Source organism: Furipterus horrens, unplaced genomic scaffold (genome assembly GCF_987537825.1).
Source record: "Furipterus horrens unplaced genomic scaffold, mFurHor1.1.pri manual_scaffold_2, whole genome shotgun sequence".
Classification (NCBI taxonomy): Eukaryota; Metazoa; Chordata; class Mammalia; order Chiroptera; family Furipteridae; genus Furipterus; species Furipterus horrens.
The window spans coordinates 164163258-164184136 of record NW_028327172.1 but is presented as its reverse complement, the minus strand read 5'-3'; the positions used below and the strand labels follow the sequence as shown (position 1 = coordinate 164184136).

Sequence of the window (20879 nt, the reverse complement as noted above, 5' to 3'; positions counted from 1 at the left end):
GACACCACTAATTCTGCCCTGGGAGGGGAGGTACGGCTGAGAATCCCATAGCAAACTATCACTAAACCAAAAATGATCACAATCCTCTTGATTCTCTTCTGCTCTCTGAAAAGTCACTCCCTACCATTCTTACATGGCCGTTTGTGTTTCTGACCAGGTCTAGGAAAACGTGGAGTAAATTCAGGGCTGTCTATTGGATTGAAATAAAATTTAGTCAGAGGAGACCCTCTGAGGTGCCTTGACTTCTTACTTCAACCTTTGAAATGGCTTTTTTCTGTCCTCACAAAGTGGTAGTCTATTTAGAATCTAAATAAAAAATCAAAATAGGTGGGGCTGGAGGAGACAAAGGCGGGGCCAAGACAGTGAGTGTTGGAGCAGTTGCCAACACACTCTGTGACGTTCAGGATATATTTTGTTTATTTGCTGTTTTTAGTCTTTGGGCCAAATGAAACTTCTCTCACTTGCACTGAAGTCAGCAGAGGGAAAGTGCAGACCTCACAGAAACTCAGTCCCAAGAAGCCTGGGTCTCTCCCTTGCTATGCCTGCAAAACGTCAGCCGTACTGGCAGCAAAGCCAAGAGGCTTCCTGTTCAGCCCAGATTTCACACTCTGCAGACAGCTGCCTTGCAGGATTTGCCACCAAGTCAAAATGATCAGGAATTGCAGGGAAAATAGATGCATTTCCTCTGAAAAACTGCAAAAATTCTGGTTCTGCCCACATATATCTATACGTTGGAGAGAAAAGCCCTATTGAAAGAACTGTTGTTTTTTACTGATCCTGACAGTGACTATGTTTCATCCTTGTTACGGATTGTGTGTGTGTTCTAGAGATGCACGACTGTAGCAAAGGACAGGATGGTGGCAGGTATTCCAGGTAGATCATGATCCTTTTGTTAGGTGTGCCTGATATACTCACCAAAGTTTTACTTCTCTTCCCGGCAAATGACACCACCTTCTGTAGCTCTCATTTCTTGAGATAAGCAAATAGAGGATTCATTTCCTCTCGGCTCAGTATGTGTACTGCTTTTCATTTATTCATTTATTAATTTCATTTCCATAATTTGTTGAGTTCTTGATACACAGTAAACAATATAAGTTTAAAAGAATCTTTGTTCCTGTGAATTTATTAATATATTAAGTTATTTGATCCTCATGACAGTCCCATGAGGCAGGTACTATTATGATGCCCTTTTTTATGGGTGGCTTGCTCAAAGTCACTTAGCCAGTGAACGATAAGAACTGGGATTTGAACCCAGGCAGGCTGGCTCCAGAGAGCCCACACTCTTATCATCTGGCTCTACACTTCATGGTGGGACTAAGGGCTGTGATTTCAGGTTCAGAAAAGTAGCAGTTCATTTAAAAACCTGTAATTTCTCTTCTAGAGGCAAAGTCTCCCGCGAAATAGTTTGAAAAACTAATATGTTTGGAAGAAGTAGTCTTGTGGCTGGATCTCATACTGATATGTTGAAAGGGATCAGAATATACCACCCGAAAATATGCCACACTGGCATAAAGATTATTTTGACATGAAGATGAAACAGCACAAAAATCACATTGACCAGCTTAAAACAGGTTCTGTTCCCTTAAAGCAGATTGGTGATTAATTCAGTCTGAGTTATCTTATAGAGACAAGACTATGTACATCGCACCCCTGTCCTTGGGATGGACTGGAACCAAGAATCTTCAGTCTACAGAAAAGTAATATAAGTGTGGCCACCAGAGCCCTCTATGAAGCAAGAGTTCCTTCAATGAGGAAGATCAGGTGCCTAGACCAAATACAGACAAATCATAAAAATGACCAAATTCTGTCATATTGGAATTCCTTTGTGCTTTCTCTTGCCCCCTGACCATATATAATTTGCCAAGTTCCAAAACCCTCCAATCAAAACTTGCTCCACCAGCATTACCTCATGTCACCCTATTCTCCCTAACCCTTAAAACTTGTCCTGCCCCCAGATAGGGAGAACAGCCTTGAGTGGTGCCTCCTGTGTCCTTTGAGTAAGCTCAGCAATAAATAAACCACTCTTTCTTTTCTCTAAGTTTGGTGTCATAGTTTTGGCTCCTATGTGCATGGGGCAGCAGGCCCTTGCTTGCTAACAAAGGCAATTGAGAAACAGCAGATACAGGAAAAGCTCCGTGCTCTCCCTCATTATGTCTAAAAGCAGGGTATCCATTTCCCTTTGTAAAGGTAACTTAAGTTTGTAAAGGTGTCTTCCTTTCCAGGAAAGGAAGAACTCTGGACCTCCAGAGATGACCCACAGAAAAGGCATGAACTTGAGTCTGCATAACAAACCTTACTAAATAACTTATCTTCCATTAACTTCCCTCATGGATTCACATTCTCATAATTAAATGCCCCAAGAAACCACAAACTTTTTTTCTTTCTTATCACTTCTCCACAATTTATCACTTTGCTAAAATAGTATATAAATTTCAAATACAACCCCTTCTTTGTGTTTTCACTTATTTTCCATAAAGGCCTCCTTATTACAGTGATAAACCTCTTTTCCTGTTTATCATCTTTTTGTTTTCCAGTTTAATTTGCATTGTCCCAGGTATTGAACCTAACAGCATACCTCTAAGGTGTATCTTCTCCTTACCATGTAATTGACTAAACGCACCCTCTTTCCTCTCAACAAGTTCTGGCAGACAGGTGAAAGTGAACCAAATTGCCGAGAAATCAGAACTTTGAGGGGATTGGGGAGCACATCAGCAGGAGACAAAAGCAGAGATAAGGGAATCTCAGATCAATATCTTCTCAGTTCAACATTCTGCATAGTGCATGTGCCGCAAGGGCCAAACAAATAGTACAAAATTTGGAATTTACTAGCCAATTTTATGAGATCCATTTGATTATTTCCCCCAAGTAGCTCAAGACAAAAAAGAAATAATAGGTAACAGGCTGAAATCATACTGTTCAACAAAAAACGGATTCATTCTTACTTTGTCAATTGGCTTCTCAATCAGAGTTACGCTGCTGTACATCGAAGTTTTCCATTGCTGTTCCTGTAAGAAAGGAAACACAGAGTGATTTCAGGGGTTGGCTGGCTCTCCTGCTGCATGGAGCCATTTCGTTGTCTCTCACAATAGCGCCTTGAGCACTTACACTGAAGAGTTGCCACTTAAAATACCTGAGTCAGCATTTTTGCGCAGGCATCTTCAGTTTGCAGCCTGTGCAAACTTATTTAACCTTGTGCAGGGACATATTACAAAACCATTTATGACATTTTGAAGGAATTCACACACATGTGTTGACATAAATGCAGAATATTTTCAGCCTAATCTGTTAAGGTATCATCACAGAACATAAATCAGACTATGTGAATCTGCTTTTTTCTTCAAATAACTACTATTATCTCGTTATATAAAAACACTGACCACAGTTACCTTCTGATTTTCATATCTTTGAATCTATATGGAATCTTATTTAAAAATTCTCTACTTGCTCTTCAGAACCCTGAAAAATGTGGTCCTTTCCCACTCTTTGGGTTTCAGCTCCAACCGTGTCCTAGAATTAAATCTCAACCTTAAGCCATAGCTGGTCAGTATGTTTTTCTTGAACAGATTCCAGTCTATGTTTCTTCCCCTGTGCTGTTCCTAGTTCCTAAAATACCCTTTCTTCAATATCTGCCTATGAAGCCCAACTCAGATTCCCTAAGAAACATGTTGCTATTTTCCTCAACTTCTGATTAGTCAGAATAACTTTCTTTCTAGCACAGGATCCAGGTATTATTTTTAGAGTATTTGTCACTCTCTGCTGGGGAATGTTAGCATCTGAGGACAAGACTTATATATTAGTTATCTTTGTATCCTTCAGAATCCAATGCACGTCTCCCACATTGCTATGGTGTGAATGTTTGTGTCCCCACAAGGTCCGCAGGTTGAAACCTAATCCCCAAGGTGATAGTATTAGGAGATAAATCCTTTAGGAAGTGATAGGTCACAATGGCAGAGCCCTGATGAGTGGGATTAATGTCTTTATGAAAGATGTACCAGAGAGCTTGCTTGCCCCCTTTCCCGTGTGAGGATGCAATGAAGAGTCTGCGGCCTGGAAAAGAGACCTCATCTGATCATGTTGGCACTCTGATCTCAGACTTCCAGCCTCCAGAATTATAAGAAATATATTAATTTCTGTTTGTTATAAGCCACCCAGTCTGGGATATTTTGTTATAGCAGCCTGAACGAACTAAGGCATACTGTAGGTGCTTTCTCTTAGAACACTTTCTGTCAGCTAAATCTTTCTTTATGCCATCACTAATTTCCAAACACCTTACCAGATCAAGCTCTCATTCTCACTACACACATTTTCCACTCTCTCTCAGTCTTGTTAAACATTAAGAGGCTTGTTATTGAAAAAAAAAAAAAAGAAAAAAGTTAACCGTAGGTACCAATAATCCCATAAAATGAAAATGACCTTTAAAAATGAATCCACTACCTCCTGCTGTTCATTAATTGGCCATTTTCTTGAGTGAAAGGAAGATTTTTTTCAGTGGTCTTAGCAAAGGATGGGAGAACAACCCTCTGGAATCTCTACCCCTGCTGTTACTAATTACCTTACCCTGGGCAAATTACTTGTACTTTCGACCAGGGTGGCCCTGACTGTAAATGTGGTTTGGGTTATTTACACACATCTCACAGGGCATTTTGAGACTAATTGAGAAGATATCAGTGGTCCAGAAAGGCAAAGTATAATTCCTGGGGAAGAGGTCCTGCAATTTACCCTCAGGAGAAGCCATTCAAACCTCTGACTTCTCCTGGTCTGAAAACAGGGTTTATGGCCGGCTTCTAAGCAGTGTGGGTTTCTGTCCTTTAGGGGTTAAATTAAGACTAGTAACTCATTTCACAGGTTATGTTCCAGCCATCAAAGTTTAATTACCATCAAATCGCACTGGCTCAGGTCCCTAATATATTAGTGAATGCATGCATAAAAGTTCCAAAGGATCCAGTTACCAAAATCCACCTTTCCAAGATAAAAAGACATTGAATGGCACCAGGGTAAAAGGACAAAATAGATCAATTTGACACTGCAACCTTTTGTCTTTTTTTAATGAAAATAACAGGTTCTGTTTTGAGGATCAGGACACATGATTCTGTTTCAAGGAAGTCAATCTGCAAACGCAGTAGATGAATCCGAAGAACTCTGCCCTTTACTCTGAGGCTGGCCTTGTTGCTATGGCAACACATAACTAGTTTTCTTAGGTTGTTGTGTGGCCTGATTTTCTTTAGACTAAGGATTCTCTTGATATGTTTGCACTGGGTGTTCTTCAGACGAAAACAACAGTTGCAAAACAGATTTCTCACCTAGAAACTATTCGTTTGATGGGAAAATATGTGATAATTCTGAATTCTGGGCCATACATAAAAGGGAATGTCTGAAAAAAATGGGTTCAAATGCAAAACACAAAGTAGTGAGGGGCATATAATTGTTACTAAATAGAGTTTCCCCTTCCCAAATCTCCTCTTATTTCAGGCTTTTCACACAGGGTTTTGTCACTGTTGTTAGGATGGTTGAGTAGTTGGGTCCACATCTAATTCACCATTTTCTAAATGTGGGAATGGACCACTGAGGAAGGACTTGGACAAAGTGAAAAACAGAGAATTACAGAAAAGGCAGGTCAGCCATCCTGAGTGGCTAAGAACTGCTCAGAGATCTCCACATAAAAGGTACCTGTTACTTTTCTGAGACCAGATTCCTAAAAGGAGACCAAAGAAGTGGTTAAAGCCTTGAACTGTAATTACAACCTTCAGTGTTTATTCTTGTGCCTGAAATATAAGAGCAACTCCTCGTGCAAAAGGACAGAAATAATCTAGGATTTTGATGAGGAAGAAGGGCTGCAGGGACCATCTGGCAGGCTCAGCTAGCTGACTGAGCAGTGGGAGCCACCCAGGGGGCATCTGCATGAGGGTGCATCACTGGACAGCTCATGCATTCCTAATAATTCTGAAGGAAAGAATATGTCCTCACTTAGAAATCTTCATTTTATACTCAATAGAAAACATGGACCTTGGTGTCCATCAAGTGCCCACCTTTCCTCTCTGTACCAAGGAATAATGTGTTCTGTTTTGAAATGGACTCAGATTCTACCTTAAAGATTGCCATCCCTTTATTCAACCTCACCCTGCCACCTGTCATTTCTCCAGAGTAAAAATAACTGCACCTTGCATCTATAGTGTGCTTTTCAAGAACTGCTACCACAGCATGCTAGTTGCCCCCTATAAAAGCCACAAGCTGTTTCTGGGACCTAGAGAGATGAAGGAGCTGTGATATTTCACACATTCAATAGGAATCAAGGAAGGAAAAAGTTCCCAAAAAGTTCCTGATATAGATTGTTGCCATTGCTCTGGTCCCTGCTCTCTCTGCCCCATCCCCCAATCTGTAGAAGCTAACCAACAGGGTTTGGGGTTTACCCCACCCATCACAGCTGGAGTTCATTCCTTGCATGGGTCAAAAACACAGACACAGAGGTGAGGTGGCCTTGGGAAGGGAGGAGAACTGGGTGGAGGGCCATTAAATGTTGACTCACTCAGGCTTGACCAGACTTCCTCCCTTTTCCACACTCCAGTACAATTTTGGTGAACTTAAGTAAACTGCATATTGCTAAGCTTGCCTACTTCCTTTTGGGTTATTATCACAGACCCACACCAACTCAGGTATATAAAAATGCCCTCCCCTCAGCACTTGGGAACAGAGAGCAGGTTGGTGGGAAGAGCATAGTTACTTACAAGCACTCTAGTTTTTAAGCTTTCCAGGCAGAATCCTGTTAAGAGCCTGGCCTGCTTCTACATTCTTCAGCACCTTCCTTAGCCTATATTCCTTAAATGTTCTGCTAAATATTTGCATTTAAATTTCCACTTCTTGGATGTTTTACATGCTAATTTTTAAAATGTCCCTTGTGCTTTTCCCTTCCTTCTCTATGTTTTATGAATCTTCAGTACCACCTGCACCTACCACAAGGCTACCATTACAAAGTACATTAAAACAAGTGTTTTCGAAACAACTCAACAACATTAATGGGATTTCTGACAGAAGGAGGCACATTTCCTTTACCTTACTTTCTAGCCTTTGAGTTTCCTGCCAGCTTTTATTCAAACGCATGTATATTTAGCCACAATATCACTTCGCACCATACTCACATTTTTCACTTAACATCACATGACATATTTTCTGTGTTGTTACATAATCTTTGGATTTATAATATTCAGTGACTACATAATGTTCTATCAACAAGATAGAGTATAATGTATTTGATATCTTGATGGATAGTTGGATTGTTTTCATTTTTTTCCTAATTTATTTGTAATTTTAAAAAATTTTATTTTTACTTTTTAAAGATTTTATCTACTTATTTTTAGAGAGGAGGGGAGGGAAGAAGAAAGAGAGGGAGAGAAACATAGATATGAGAGAGAAACATCAATCAGTTACCTCTTCTAAGGGCCCAGACTGGGAACCTAACCTGTAACCCAGCTATGTGCCCTGACTGGGAATCAAATCAGTGACGTTGTGCTTTGCAGGACAAAGGCAACTGAGCCACACAGGTCAGTGTTAAAGTCAGTTTTATTGATACAATTCTTATGCCGTACAATTCACCCATTTGAAGTACAAAATTCTGTGTTTCTTAGTATATTCACACAGTTGTGTGGCCATCACTACAATGTAATATTTAAATATTTTTGTCCTCTGCCAAAAGAAGCCCTTTATATATTAATAGCCATTCACTGCCCCCCTCATGTCCCCTTTCCCAACTCTAGGCAATCACTAGTCCACTTCCTATCTGTATATTTTTGCCTATTTCGGACATTTTATATAAATGAAATCATACAATATGTGGTCTTTTCTGACTTCCATTTGGCATAACACTTGCAAAGTTCATCCATGTTGTAGCATGTATCATTACTTCATGCTTTTTCATTGCCAAAAATACGCCATTGGATGGATATACCACACTTTACTTATCTTTTCATCCATTTGAGCTGTTTCCACTTCGGGGCTATCGTGAATAAGGCACCCACGCACATTCATGTACAAGTTTTTATGTGTGATACATGAATGCTTTTATTTCTCTTGGTTTTTCCCTGTAATTAACATCTATGTAAGTATACTTTTGTCTTTTGGGTCATTTGTTTATAATATATTTCCATCAGTAAAGTTCCTGTGCCAAAGATAATGGATATTTTTATGGTCCTTGTTACTTACTATCTGTTGCTCTTGAAAAGGATTGGATTGGTTTACGTAGTTACCACTTAAATGTATGTACACACATATAGCAAACTTACGAGGAAGATGCCACAATTAACCTCATATTTATAAATGAAAAGCTAAGGGTCACAGAGGTTAAGTAACTCAGTGTCAGGTGACCAACCAAAACAATACAATGCCCTCTTTATGGGCTTCATTGGCATGAAGTGTCTGTACCCACTATGTCCCTCGTTTCAATGAGTAATTGCTGACTATGTCTCTATCCTGTAATTTCTTCAGCTTGTGTCACAGTGAAACAAGAAGCATGGAGTCAGAGGCATGGGATCAAATTCTGGCCCTACAAGTTGCTAGCTAGTAAGCTGCTGAATCTTGCTAAGCCTCAGTTTCCCCAAAGGTAAAACAGAATGAGACCTGCATCAAAGGCTCATCTGGAGGATTTAAATTAAAATCAGCTCAGCCAAATAAACTTACATAATGAGTACTAAAAACTAAAATGTTTCATGTTAGTGACAAATGTTCTATTGTTATTCTTCCTTGGTGTCCACTTCAAAAAGAATATCAGGCATTTATGAATCTCTATTATAACGCAGTAAATAGATTTCCTTCCTACTAGCAATCAAAAAATTATCTTCTGAGCACTATGACTTAGCCCTGTGGGAAGTTTAAGAATTTTTTTGTTTAAATTTTTTTTCTTATTTAATCTTTATTTGTTTCCATTACCATTTAGTCCCCTATACCCCCCTCCCCTAGCAATCACCACACTGTTGTCCATGTCCATGAATTATTTTTCTTTTGCTCAATAAAAACATTGGTAAGTAATGTAAAGGTTTATAAAAATGTTTCAATAAAAATTCTGTTATTGGTTGTAATAATTATATAAGGTATAAATACATTATTTAGAAGTTTATTACATAAGTCTAAATAAGTATATTTATTTTTAAATTTAAAAATATTCAAAACTTTCTATTATAAATTATAAATTTTAATTTTTCTTAAAAATATGTTTAAAGTCTCTAAAATCAGCAAATATTTTTAATATTTTTAAATAATAATTAACTATAAGTTAATAAAATAGCATAGGCTTATAAAAGTAAATGCTTTTAAAATAAGTATATGGCTTGCTCTGAGCACCTTGTAAAGAAAAAGCCCTGGCCTACTATTCTGAAAACTTTAACTTGAGAAAGGCTTTGACATTTACTTGATATATGACCTTTTTGAGGTTCCATTTCTTTAGCATTAAAAATATATAGTATGCAATTTGCTTTTTATTTTAAAGAAGATCCAATAAGGCAATGAATCTGAAAACACTCAATCAATAACACATCACAATTATACATCTCTTTGTACCATCAAAACCAAGATGTGGCCAAGTTATACCACACAATGGTACATCCACCTGTATGATATGAGCCTTAAATTCTCTAGGAGTTCAGAGAATATAGAAAAGAAAATGAAAATGGAAAGTCATCTATTCAAACATGAAAAACATCACATAGGAGAAGAAATAGTTCTCCACAGTTCTCATAAGTCAGCTTCATGTACAACATGATCCCAGAAGTATGGGCTCTGAGAGGTCCAGATCTAAACTGATCACAATGGAGCTTCAACTGGAGAGATGGTCTCCTGCTCAGCAACCTGGGTGTCAATAAAGGCCCCATCCAAGTGGAAACTCCATTCAGTCATTGCTCTAAAGGAAGCCACTATCCTCATTTCTAAATAGATCCCCCCAACTTCAATCTTGAACTTTATATAAATAAAATTATACAAAATATATTCTTTTGGATCTGCACTCTTTTCCTTAGCATTGTTTTTGTGATTCATCATGCCATTGCGTACATGATATAATTGGTTAACTTTCATTGCTGTATAGTACAGCATTCCATTCTGCGAATATGTAACAATTTGTCCATTTCACTGCTGATGGACATCAGTATTGTTTCCAGTTGAGGACTATTACACACAATACTGCTGTGAATATCTTTACCCATGCCTTTGGTGCACATATGTATGTTTTTTTTCTATGTGGTATACAGTTGAGAGTAGAATTGCTGCTCTCAACTATATACCAGACTCTGCATATACAGTATTCAACTTTTAGTATACAATGCCAATTAGTTTTCCATAGTGGTTGTACCAATATGCACTCCACCAAATGTATATTTCCTCCAGCAGTATCTTTTAATGCATTTGTTTTTCTGTTTATATTAGGTAGAGCTGGCTTCTGCTGCTGATGAATAATAACTTCGCAAGACACATGAAAAACCTGGAAAGGAGTATTACAGGCTGAGAATAGCAAAGAGAAAGACATTTAAGGTCATTATATAACTATTTTGGATTGACTATTTACTAAGCAAATACTATATCTAAGTGTTTGCATACATAGATGGATAGATAGATAGATAGATAGCCAGAATAAACTCAGTTAATTGTTGTTACTTGACAGTTGTATGCCAAGCACTGTGTTAGACAAAACCACATGAAGTAAGCATGATTAACATTTATGCAACTTGGGAAACTGGCATTTAATAAATTGAGATAAATTGGTTAAGACAATCTCTAGATAATGACAGAACAGTATTTGAACCCAAGGTTTTCTGCCTCAAAACACTATGCTGTTCACCAAAATACCACACTAATATTGTCTCTTTTTAAAACCAAGAAAGGAGTTAACTTATGAAGACTGTTTAGAGATAATTCTGACTACTATAAATGACATCTTATAAGGGTCTCTCTTTTTTCCAGTGTCTGTGCAGCACATCTTAGGAGAGACAGTGGATGTCATGGAAATGATGGAACATTTCAGGGAATAGAGAACATGACAAATTGTGTGCCACCATTCTTCAGTTATTGGTAGCTACTGAAAGGACAGTCTTAGGTAACAGTGGTAACTCATATCCATAAAATACTTTGCATCCCTAAAACATTATAGGTCATAATGCTGCTAGGTCATAAAGAGTGAGATGTTTCTTCACTATGCTCAAGTCTTTCTTTAAAAGATGCCACTTTTTCAAGATGAATACAGAGTAGAGAAGGAATATAATTTTGTCTTCTGTTATGTTTTATTTCATTCTCAAAGATAAAAACTAAATTTGAACCAGCTTATCAAAGCACTAAACTGATTTACCCTGCAAGAATTTTATAAATTGTAAAACTGGTGTTTTGTTTGGTTGGTCGGTTGGCCTTGTTGTCTGTTTATTATGTTGGTGATAGTTTTTTAATGCTTGATTGACACAAAGTGTTACATGTCCGTGGCCCCTGGTAAATGCTTAGGAGACACTTTATTCAAATGAAGAGGATTCCTTTCTTGGGTGAAATTTCTCTCAATCTTTTTTTTAAGTTTCTATTATTCTAAAACACAGATGACACTAAAAGAAAAATCTAAAATTGCATAGATTTGGCACAACTAAGGGCATTTCTGCATATCGTGTAGCTGTAGTTATAAAGTCATGTCACATCAACAGACAACATTGGGATCCACTTAGAGACTAGTAGTAAAAATTGAGCCCTAAGGAAAGAGTTCCCTTGCCAAATAGAGAAGGTTAGAGTAGGGCAATAAGAAGAACTGAAATATTTTCTCTTGGCTTCTTATTCAATTACACTGTTTCCTAAACCAATTCTATTTTGAACACTCCTTTCTACAAATTGCTATTGAGCAACGTTACAGTATCATCTGCTGCCTGCTGCTTATAATTGACAAGTGATTGCTAGATGAAAATAGTCTAATTAATCAGCCCTGAAGGGAAGTGAAAACTGTGCATGCCATCCAAATGCAAAGATTGCTTTAGTGTTGGTACTTTTCTATTTTTGCAGCTTGGGCTGATGGGAACACATGCATACCAGCTGCTACTCCCACTGGGGCTGCCTCACCCTTAGAATGTAGGCAGCTGACTCTATATATTACACTAGGGAGCCTGAACATCTTCATGTACTCATCCTCAGTCATGTTCACATGCAGGGAAAAGCAGCCTTCTCTGGAGAAGGGCAGACACACAGCAGATGTAAAGTCCACCTGTGCAACACCAGGAACATGTAAACCCCAGTCACAGTATCCAGGTAACACTCTCTTTCCCATCCTCAGTATTCTGAATGGACAGTTTATTCTTTCTGAGCATCTCCAACATTTAATTTATAATCATAAAAAAAGATGACTTCTAAGCCATGAAAATGTTATTTGATAGTTCAAGACAAATTGAAGTCAGAATTAAGCTCTCGATGGAGAACAATCCATTTAGGCTCTGAATTTTTTTTTTAAAAACCACTTAAGAAATTTGGAAGATGAGCTGCCACTGCTGTTTGTGAACCTGGTATTTAGATGCTTCTTTCTCTTGTCTACCCAGTGTTTGGTTGCTCTGAATCACCCTCCCTCTGCTTCATTACTCCCCAATTTATGATTTTAGTGGATTTTCTTTAAAGTCTTAGAGAATGTTAAAACACAAATAAAAATGGCAACAAAGCCACTATATTCTTCTTTGCATTTTTTAACTTCAGGATGTATCCTTTAATATTAGTGTATGTGTATAAATAATAGAGATAAAAGAAAACAAACGTTGATTCATCTTCATTTATCAATATATTTGGTCTATGTCTGGACACACATGACCTGGCATGATAAAGTCTAAGAACTTTTAGTACCTGACCACCACATACATGAGAGTATCATAGAAAGCATTGTAACAGAATTCATAAAGTAAGGAAAAGTTGTTTTATCAGTTTTTACCCAGGAGACTCCTGTTGCTCTTTGGCTGAATTTGAACTCTGGCCTCTATGAAATCTATTTGTTTGGCTGAAATTTGGAACCTATCATCTATGGTCAGTGTTACTTGTTAACATTAACTACACATTCAGCTTAATATTAAACCTTGTAATAGATTAAGAGGATTCACGTGCTTGGTTTTGTTTTTTTTTTTTAAGTACCATTCACATATTGAAATGTAGCTCCAAATCATATTAATTTAGTAAAAATCATGTCTCAGATGCAGATGTTGACTTGCTTTTTATAATCTATAATGTTAGGTCCAATGCATGTATCCTGATTTGGAGGGTCTGAGATTTTTTATATACTCTGAGAATGACTTGTATTTCAGAATAGGCCACACTCAAAGCAGCTGTAGACTGTGGCCATGCCTGTTGGCTTCAGTCTCCTCAAGCGTATGAGTGTGTATGCATGTGTTCAAGTAAGAATGACTAGAAGGAAGCTACAGTAATAAAGACAGGGTGATATCAGCAAAAGAATATTAAAACTAAATCAATGAAACAGAATAGAGAATGCAGAAACAGACCGATATAAATATACTCAACTGGTCTTTGACAAAGGAACAAAAGGCATTATGATGAAGAAAAAATAATATTTTTAATAAATGGTGCTGGAGCAACTGGATAATCCTATGTGAAATAATGAATCTAGACACAGACCTTACACACCACACAATAATTAACTCAAAATGCATCACAGAACAAAATGTAAAACATAAAAATGTAAAAGTCCTAAAAGATAACATAGGAGAAAATGTGGATGACCTTGAATATGGCAATGACTTTCAAGATATAACAACAAAGGCACAATCCATGAAAGAAATAATTGATAAGCTGGGTTTCATTAAAATTAAAAATGTCTGCTGTGAAAGACAATGTCAAGAGAATGAGAAGACAAACCACAGACTGGGAGAATATATTTGGAAAAAATGCATCTGATAAAGGATTGTTATCCAAAATACACAAAAACTCTTAAAAGCCAACAATAAGAAAACAACTAGTTTATAAAATGGGCCAAAGACCTGAACAGGCCCCTCAGCAAATAAGATATAAAAATGGCAAATAAACTCATGAAAAGATGCTCCCATTATATATCATGAGGAAAATGCAATGAAGACAATGAGATACCATTAAAATGGCCAAAACCTGATGAGGATGTGGAGCAAAAGAAACTCTCATTCATTGCTGGCAGGAATGGAAAAGATTACGGCCACTTTGGAAGACAGTTTGGCAATTTCTTACAAAACAAAATTTACTATACAATCCAGCAGTCATGCTCCTTGGTATTTACCCAAGGGAGCCAAAGAATTATGTGCACACAAAAACCTACACACAGATGTTGATAGTAGATTTATTCACAATTGCCAAAACTTGGAAACAACAAAAGTTGTCCTTCAGTAGGAGAATGGATAAATAACCTTTGTGGTACATCCAGACAGTGGAATATCACTCAGTACCAAAAAATGAGATGAGCTACAAAGCCATAAAAAGACATGGAGAAAACTTAAATGTGTATTACTAAGAGAAAGAAGCCAATCTGAAAAGGGTAGATACTGTATAATTTCAACTACACGACATTCCAGAAAAGCAAAACTATGGAGACAGTAAAAAGATCAGTGGTTGCCAAGCATTGGAAGAAGGGATGAGTAGGCAAAAAAAGAAGATTTGGGGGGCAGTGAAACTTCTCTGTATGATACTGTATGATGATGGACATGTGTTATCGTGTTATATATTGAATATTTGTTCAAACCCATAGGACGTACAGCATCAAGAGTGAGCCCTAATATAAACTATGTACTTTGAGATATGATGTGTCAATGTAGATTCATCAATCTGGTGGTAGATATTGATAATGAGGGAGGCTATGCCTGTGTTGGGGCACAGGGTGTATGAGAAATCTCTGCAACTTACTCTCAATTTTGTTATGAACCTAAAACTGCCCTACAAACTAAAATACAATAAATTAATAAATGTAACTGGAAGGATTTTAGTTTAACATTGAAATGTTAGCAGTGATTATCTCTAAATAGTACTCCATGGGGTTAGGAATTCTGTCTTACCCAGTATTTTATCCCTAGCACTTACCACTCTGCTTTGCACAAAACAGGTGACAATGGATATATTTTTGAGCCCTTGCTGCTAAGTTGCATTCTATGTACCTTTCTGCATTTTCTAATTTTTTCCAATAATATAAAAGAATGTTAGTTTTATAGTGCTGAATATTCTACTTCTCTATTCCTTGCATGAGCCAGTTTGTCAACTAGTCTATCCAGAGATTAAAATGAAAAGAACTTAAGAGCAATAGGACACTTTTTTCTTGCCTGCTCATGCAACCACTTTCTGCAAACATTTCCCATGAGGAGCAGGGTGAATTTATGAAAACTGGACTTGTTGATGCTCTGTACAACTCCCCCTGCCAAGCTGAGTGTTCAAGGTCAGTGACTGAGCTGGTATGATGGAATTTCCTTCAAAATAAGATAAAAAATCTAGGATCTGTCATCTTTAGAAGATAGTAAGCACTTGCTTTTCCTGCTTAATGGGGCCTTGAAGGTCAGATCCAAATAGACATCTCTATTCAGAAAAAATGAATTCCGCTGGAGCATTTTCACACTAAGAAATAAACTCCCTCTCAATGAGGGAAAAGGTAATGAGTACAGAGAGTGCTGGTTCAGATACAGATTTTCATGACAGACCAGAGAGTCTTGATTAAATCACTTGAGTGGCTCAGTGACCACTTTTTTACATCTTCGTATGATTTTTTCCTTTAATTTATTGAAAAATTGCTTCAAGTGTTGTTTATACATATGCAATAGCAGTCATATAATTATCATTATTTAGTTCTAACCCTGTGTTTCAAACTTTGTTAAACCAAACAACTGAACCAGAAAAGTCCATTTTGTGTCCTCCAAGAGCTTTTCACATTAAATATTAGTGACGCTTCTACACACAGCATCGGTCACTGGCTATGATAGAGATGTGTGTGCTTAAAACTACAACTGGTTCCTCTCTCCTTTCTGAGTACACAGGAAGACTTCTGAGTTTCCATGGAGGTCATGGTAGACAAAGATGTGGTCATATTGGAGAAAGGAGCAAGCTCTGAGCTAACACGAACAGAGTTTTGAATTATCCCTGTTCTCCCTTCTCTTGCAGCAGCAAACTCTGAAGTATCACGTTGAGGTAATGGTGTCAAAGGAGGGTGGAGATTTTGTCAGCCCAGGTTTCTGCAGAGCCTCCTGCTACCCAGCACTGCATATGTTGTGTTAAACCAGTAAGATTCAAGAGCTAGTTAGTTACAGCAGAATAATGTGGCCAACACTGACTAATACACTCATAAACATGTTGAAGGCATATTTATGCCCAATAAGACAGGAAAATCCTCAAATGCAGGAATGTATTCATGCTTCATCAATGTTTCCAGGGAGCACTCAGGTAGTTTCTGACTTATGAATATGATCTCTCTTCCATCTTGTGCCAGTAACACAGAGAAGTGATGGAATTCATTAATTTATTCAACAAGTTATTTTTGAGCAAGGTAAATTTTTGGATGCTGCGAATATCACACTGAATAAAATAGAGAACATTCCTGTTCTCATAGAGCTTAGATTTCATGGATCTTAGGTCTCAGGGGTGAAATAAAAAATTAAAAAGTGAAATGGGTAGTATTTTAGAAAATTAAAAGTGCTATGAATCAGGGAAGAGGGACCAGGGAGAGCCAGGGTGGGAAAGTAAAGTGTTGCATTATTCCCAGTATTTATAACAATACCTTGCACCTCATGAGTCTTCAATGAATGAAGGCAAGAGCATTGGAGCATACTCACTATGTATAACTATATGAACTCTCAGCTTCCCTTCAGTTCTTGTCTTGGATTAGTCTAAAGCATCTCTCTCTATGCATATGGCCTTGAGAACTTGCCCAACTTCCTCCTTTGCCCAATAAAGTAGGAATGGCAGGTATTAACCTCTGAAAAGAAACAGATCAGCCTCCATTAGAGATGCTCCTTAGATTCCATCTCTGATTGGCCGCTGCCTTCTCCTATTCCAAACTGGTCTTCGCTGGACTTTGCTGAATGTTGGTTTCTTCTCTAACAATCTTACTCTTGATTCTTGATACTTAGTGATAATATTTAGATTCTCCAGCTAACTCTCAATTGCCCCTCAAGGTCTTGACTCATCTGTGAATCGGAGATGTCAATTGATATCTGCTCACTTTTGGGGGGAAAATTTGAGGGACATTTTTCCTCCCTTAGTACCTGATACCTAAGCAACTACATTTTATACCACACAATCCCTTTTATTTCCCTTCTCCTACCCCCATACAAGCTTCAGGAAATTAAGCTAATGGTGAGCATCTGAGCTAAGCTAGTCCTTTGGCTTACTGTTGTTTTTAAAAAATATAAGCTAGGATAACTAAATTCTCTGTCTCCTAAATTTAAATTAAGTCATGCAGATAGAGAATGGAAAGTGTTAGCATTAATAGCTATCCCAGGACAATAGGCATAAACCCTAAACCTTCCAAGAAAACTGGAATATACATTCACCTTCATAAGGTATTAAGAAAAGGAGTCAAGACTTTTTTCAATTGAGATGACTTCACAAAAACTCATAGGTATTTACTCAGCCCTTTCATGTTTGGTTTTTGAAACAACACTGAAATAATTTCCACTTACGTCATTTGCCTCATTCCACTCATGGGTCACCTGTCTCATGAGTTTGCTGTGTTTACACCAGGACATTTTCACCAGCTCCATTTTCCTGGGGTGGCTCTCAGTTTCTCACCGGCACTCAAGGACATTTTTGCCCAGTAATTTGCTCTCTGGGTCCCTTATCTCTGCAGCAGTGCTTCTGACTCTGCAGCTGCTGGCCTTCCTCAGCCTCCTCAGTACAATGGCAAAGGCAGATGCAGTCCCAGACAGCAGAAAAAGGTAAAGGATACCCTGGAGCTGGCTGGTGGGGAAGGAGCAGTGGCTGAGACTTTGCTGCTGATATGAATTCCTCCTGGTTGCTACGAATACGATTTAGGGGCATAATGAGGGAGCCCTGTCGTGTTCACCACATGCAGGCTTCATCAGTGCAAAATTTCACTCGGTAGATGAACACATACAGATGCACATTTCCTTCACCAATGAAATATTAAACATGACAGGTGCATTACCCATCAGGAAAGCTGCATACATAAAGCACGTGTAACCCAGGAGGTTTTCCCCACTTGGCTCCTCGTGCTTGGATGTGTCCTGGGAGGTGATATTCTTCTTGCAATGCTGCTCAGGTATTCAATTCCAGAAGCTATGGCCAACAGTATCCTTGGGAAGATAATTTAAAGGCTTTTGGCTTTAAATTAAGAATCCATTAAGATAATAAAATGTTTTCTTCAAGTTTATTGTTATTCTGCCTAAGGGATCTGTGGAGAAACACAGGATAAAAACTATAGAGAGAAAGATTCCCGTCACTATGGAAACAGATTCATTTATTTTTATGGGCTGATTTCTAATTCCTCTCCCTGGGCAAAGCTCCCACTAACTTTCTGATGCTAAGAGATAATGCTCATTCAGAGAACATTGTGCTGCTCAAGGTAGTATTTCCTGTTTGTGTGGGGAGTAGGGAGGTAGGGAAGGAGGGCTCAATAAAGAGCCACAATGTAAAAGAATATCTTTCTAAAGGATTGACTCCAATCAGAATAGTCAACTCATTGGAGTGAGGAGACTACATTCAGAATTTAGAACCAATAGGAAAAAATGCAGCCCCCTAAGAGTTACTAGCTTGACACCAACCCTTAAAAAATGCAGAACACAGAGAGAACAGGTTTCAAGAAGCATAACTTCAGCATGCGATTCTATCTGTTGACTATGCTAAGCTTAGAATCTAATGATATATCTTAATTATAGATATCATCACAAAGGGTGACATTCTTTAGGAACTACAATTTGTTTCATGTCAGTTATTTTTAACTACTTGAGTCTCACTATTTTCAGTTTACATCCTTAATGGAATGCCAAATTCTATCCCTTATAAGCAAGCAGTATTTTTGTGAATATGTGACAGTGTCCCCATTGCCACTATTTGTAAAATGACAATAGTGATATATGGCAACTTCCAGGAACAAAGGAACATTATGATTGATATCTGTGATTATGCTGAACTCTCATCCTGAAAAGTGTTGGGGATGTAAATAGCATGTTGATGATATACTCAATCCGCTTTCAGAGATCCCCTGTTGTTATTTATTTGCATGGAAATGACATCATGCCTCGTCATTCAACGTGCTATGCAATCCCACAGACTGTGAGGATGTCCAATTGCAGGTCCTTGTATGAGAATTTGTTCATGGTTCTGGAATGCATACTGGAATAGTGCATGCAGAACTGGTAGGAAGATGGATGAAGCAATCATCCATCAAGTCTGACTGAACATTTGCTATGCCTCTTTTAGGCAACTCAGATATTAACCATCAGCCCTAGAAAGCCATGGGAACAAAGCCAGTGAAATCATGATTCAGCAAGTTGGGATTCAGGTAAAGTTCAACGCAGTGTTTTTGTGTATTTGGGTGTGGGTGTGGGTTTTTGAAGAAGGTCATGAGAGTGCTTAAATGTTCCCTTGCATATGGCAAAACATTTCTTACCTCATCTTTAGTACAGAGATTAGACTATTTTAGGAATTCATTGTAAAATGTCTGAATGTTGTGGTTTCATATTCTCAAACTTTTGACATTGGAAGACACCTTGAGGTTTGATCAACTTTTCACCATTATGTTTGACACAGATGCTGTTCTTTTCTCATTTCAGTGCATAGTATGCACAAAGTCTTCAGGGGGCTGTTTACCCCCTGTTACCTGCCTCCTGTCCAAAGGACTCTATAAACTATTCTGAAAGCAGGATGTAGAGCTGAGAAAAATACTTGTAAGAAAATAAATATGTGTAAGTAAACCTAGGAGAAGAATACATAATGTAATACCCTGTATTCCAAGGGCACATTTTCCAAAGCAAGGTGGGGTGAGGCAGTGTGTATTTGAGGGCTTTTGGTGAAAGCACTGATATCCCTCTGATTAAGAAATAAAAGCTTAGAGATATACATATAATAAAATTATGGATGAATGACATAAAAAATCTTCATTTCAAGTCAATAATCACATATTGAAAAATATGTGCAAGGTACTATGTGGAAGGTCTTTACCTGCAATGACCTTGTAGTCAGGTGGAGGAAACAAACAAAAACAATGAATCATTGGGAAGAAGAGGAAAGGGAGGGGGAGGAGGTACCTAAGATGATGTTAAGATTCTTACTTGAGTGACTAACAAGAAATACAAGAAGATGAACAATTTAATATTTTTTCCTGATATTACAAAAGCAACATGTATTCACTCCTCCTAACGTCTGCCTACCCCGGGAAACAATATTAACAGCCTACTGAATATCCTTCCACCTCTTTCCCCATGTCCATTCAAGCACATAAACACATATACACATATAGGGTTTTTGTTATTTTGGAAGGTTTTTCAGTATAATAATTATATATCATGAACATTATTCTGCAAGTTGGTCTTTGACTTCAGAACACATCATGGACATCTTTTCACATCAACTAGCTCTATAATGGCTGTAAATCACTGGCATGTACTCTTTCTGATGGCATTAAGATTGTTCCCAAGTTTCCACCACTGTAAACAATAAACATCCTTACATGTATGACTTTATATGGAGAGGTGCTTTGATTTCTATAAGATAAAACCCAAAATGAGAATACTATGTTAAAGGGTGTATGTATTTTATATTGTAACTAATTCTTCCAAATTTCTTTTCAAAGAATGTAAAGCAATTTTTGCTCTACTGGCAATAAATGGAAATTTTTAGTGATGATGAGCAATTGTGAGAATGGAGGGCCTGGATGGTGCAGTGGAGGGAAGAGAGCAGCAGTTTAGTTTGATCTTTGGCTACGA

General features: G+C 37.8%; 1 protein-coding gene across 2 annotated transcripts in view; it reads right to left on the bottom strand.

The window, feature by feature from the left end:
* RASGEF1B (RasGEF domain family member 1B) overlaps positions 1-20879 on the bottom strand; it is a 565627-nt gene that overhangs the window by 155326 nt on the left and 389422 nt on the right. For both annotated transcript variants that reach the window (XM_090266714.1, XM_090266713.1), the window contains one exon: positions 2943-3005. In XM_090266714.1, the coding sequence (XP_090122840.1) occupies positions 2943-2984 (42 nt within the window). In that variant the 5' untranslated portion in view covers positions 2985-3005. The remainder of the gene's footprint in view (positions 1-2942; positions 3006-20879) is intronic.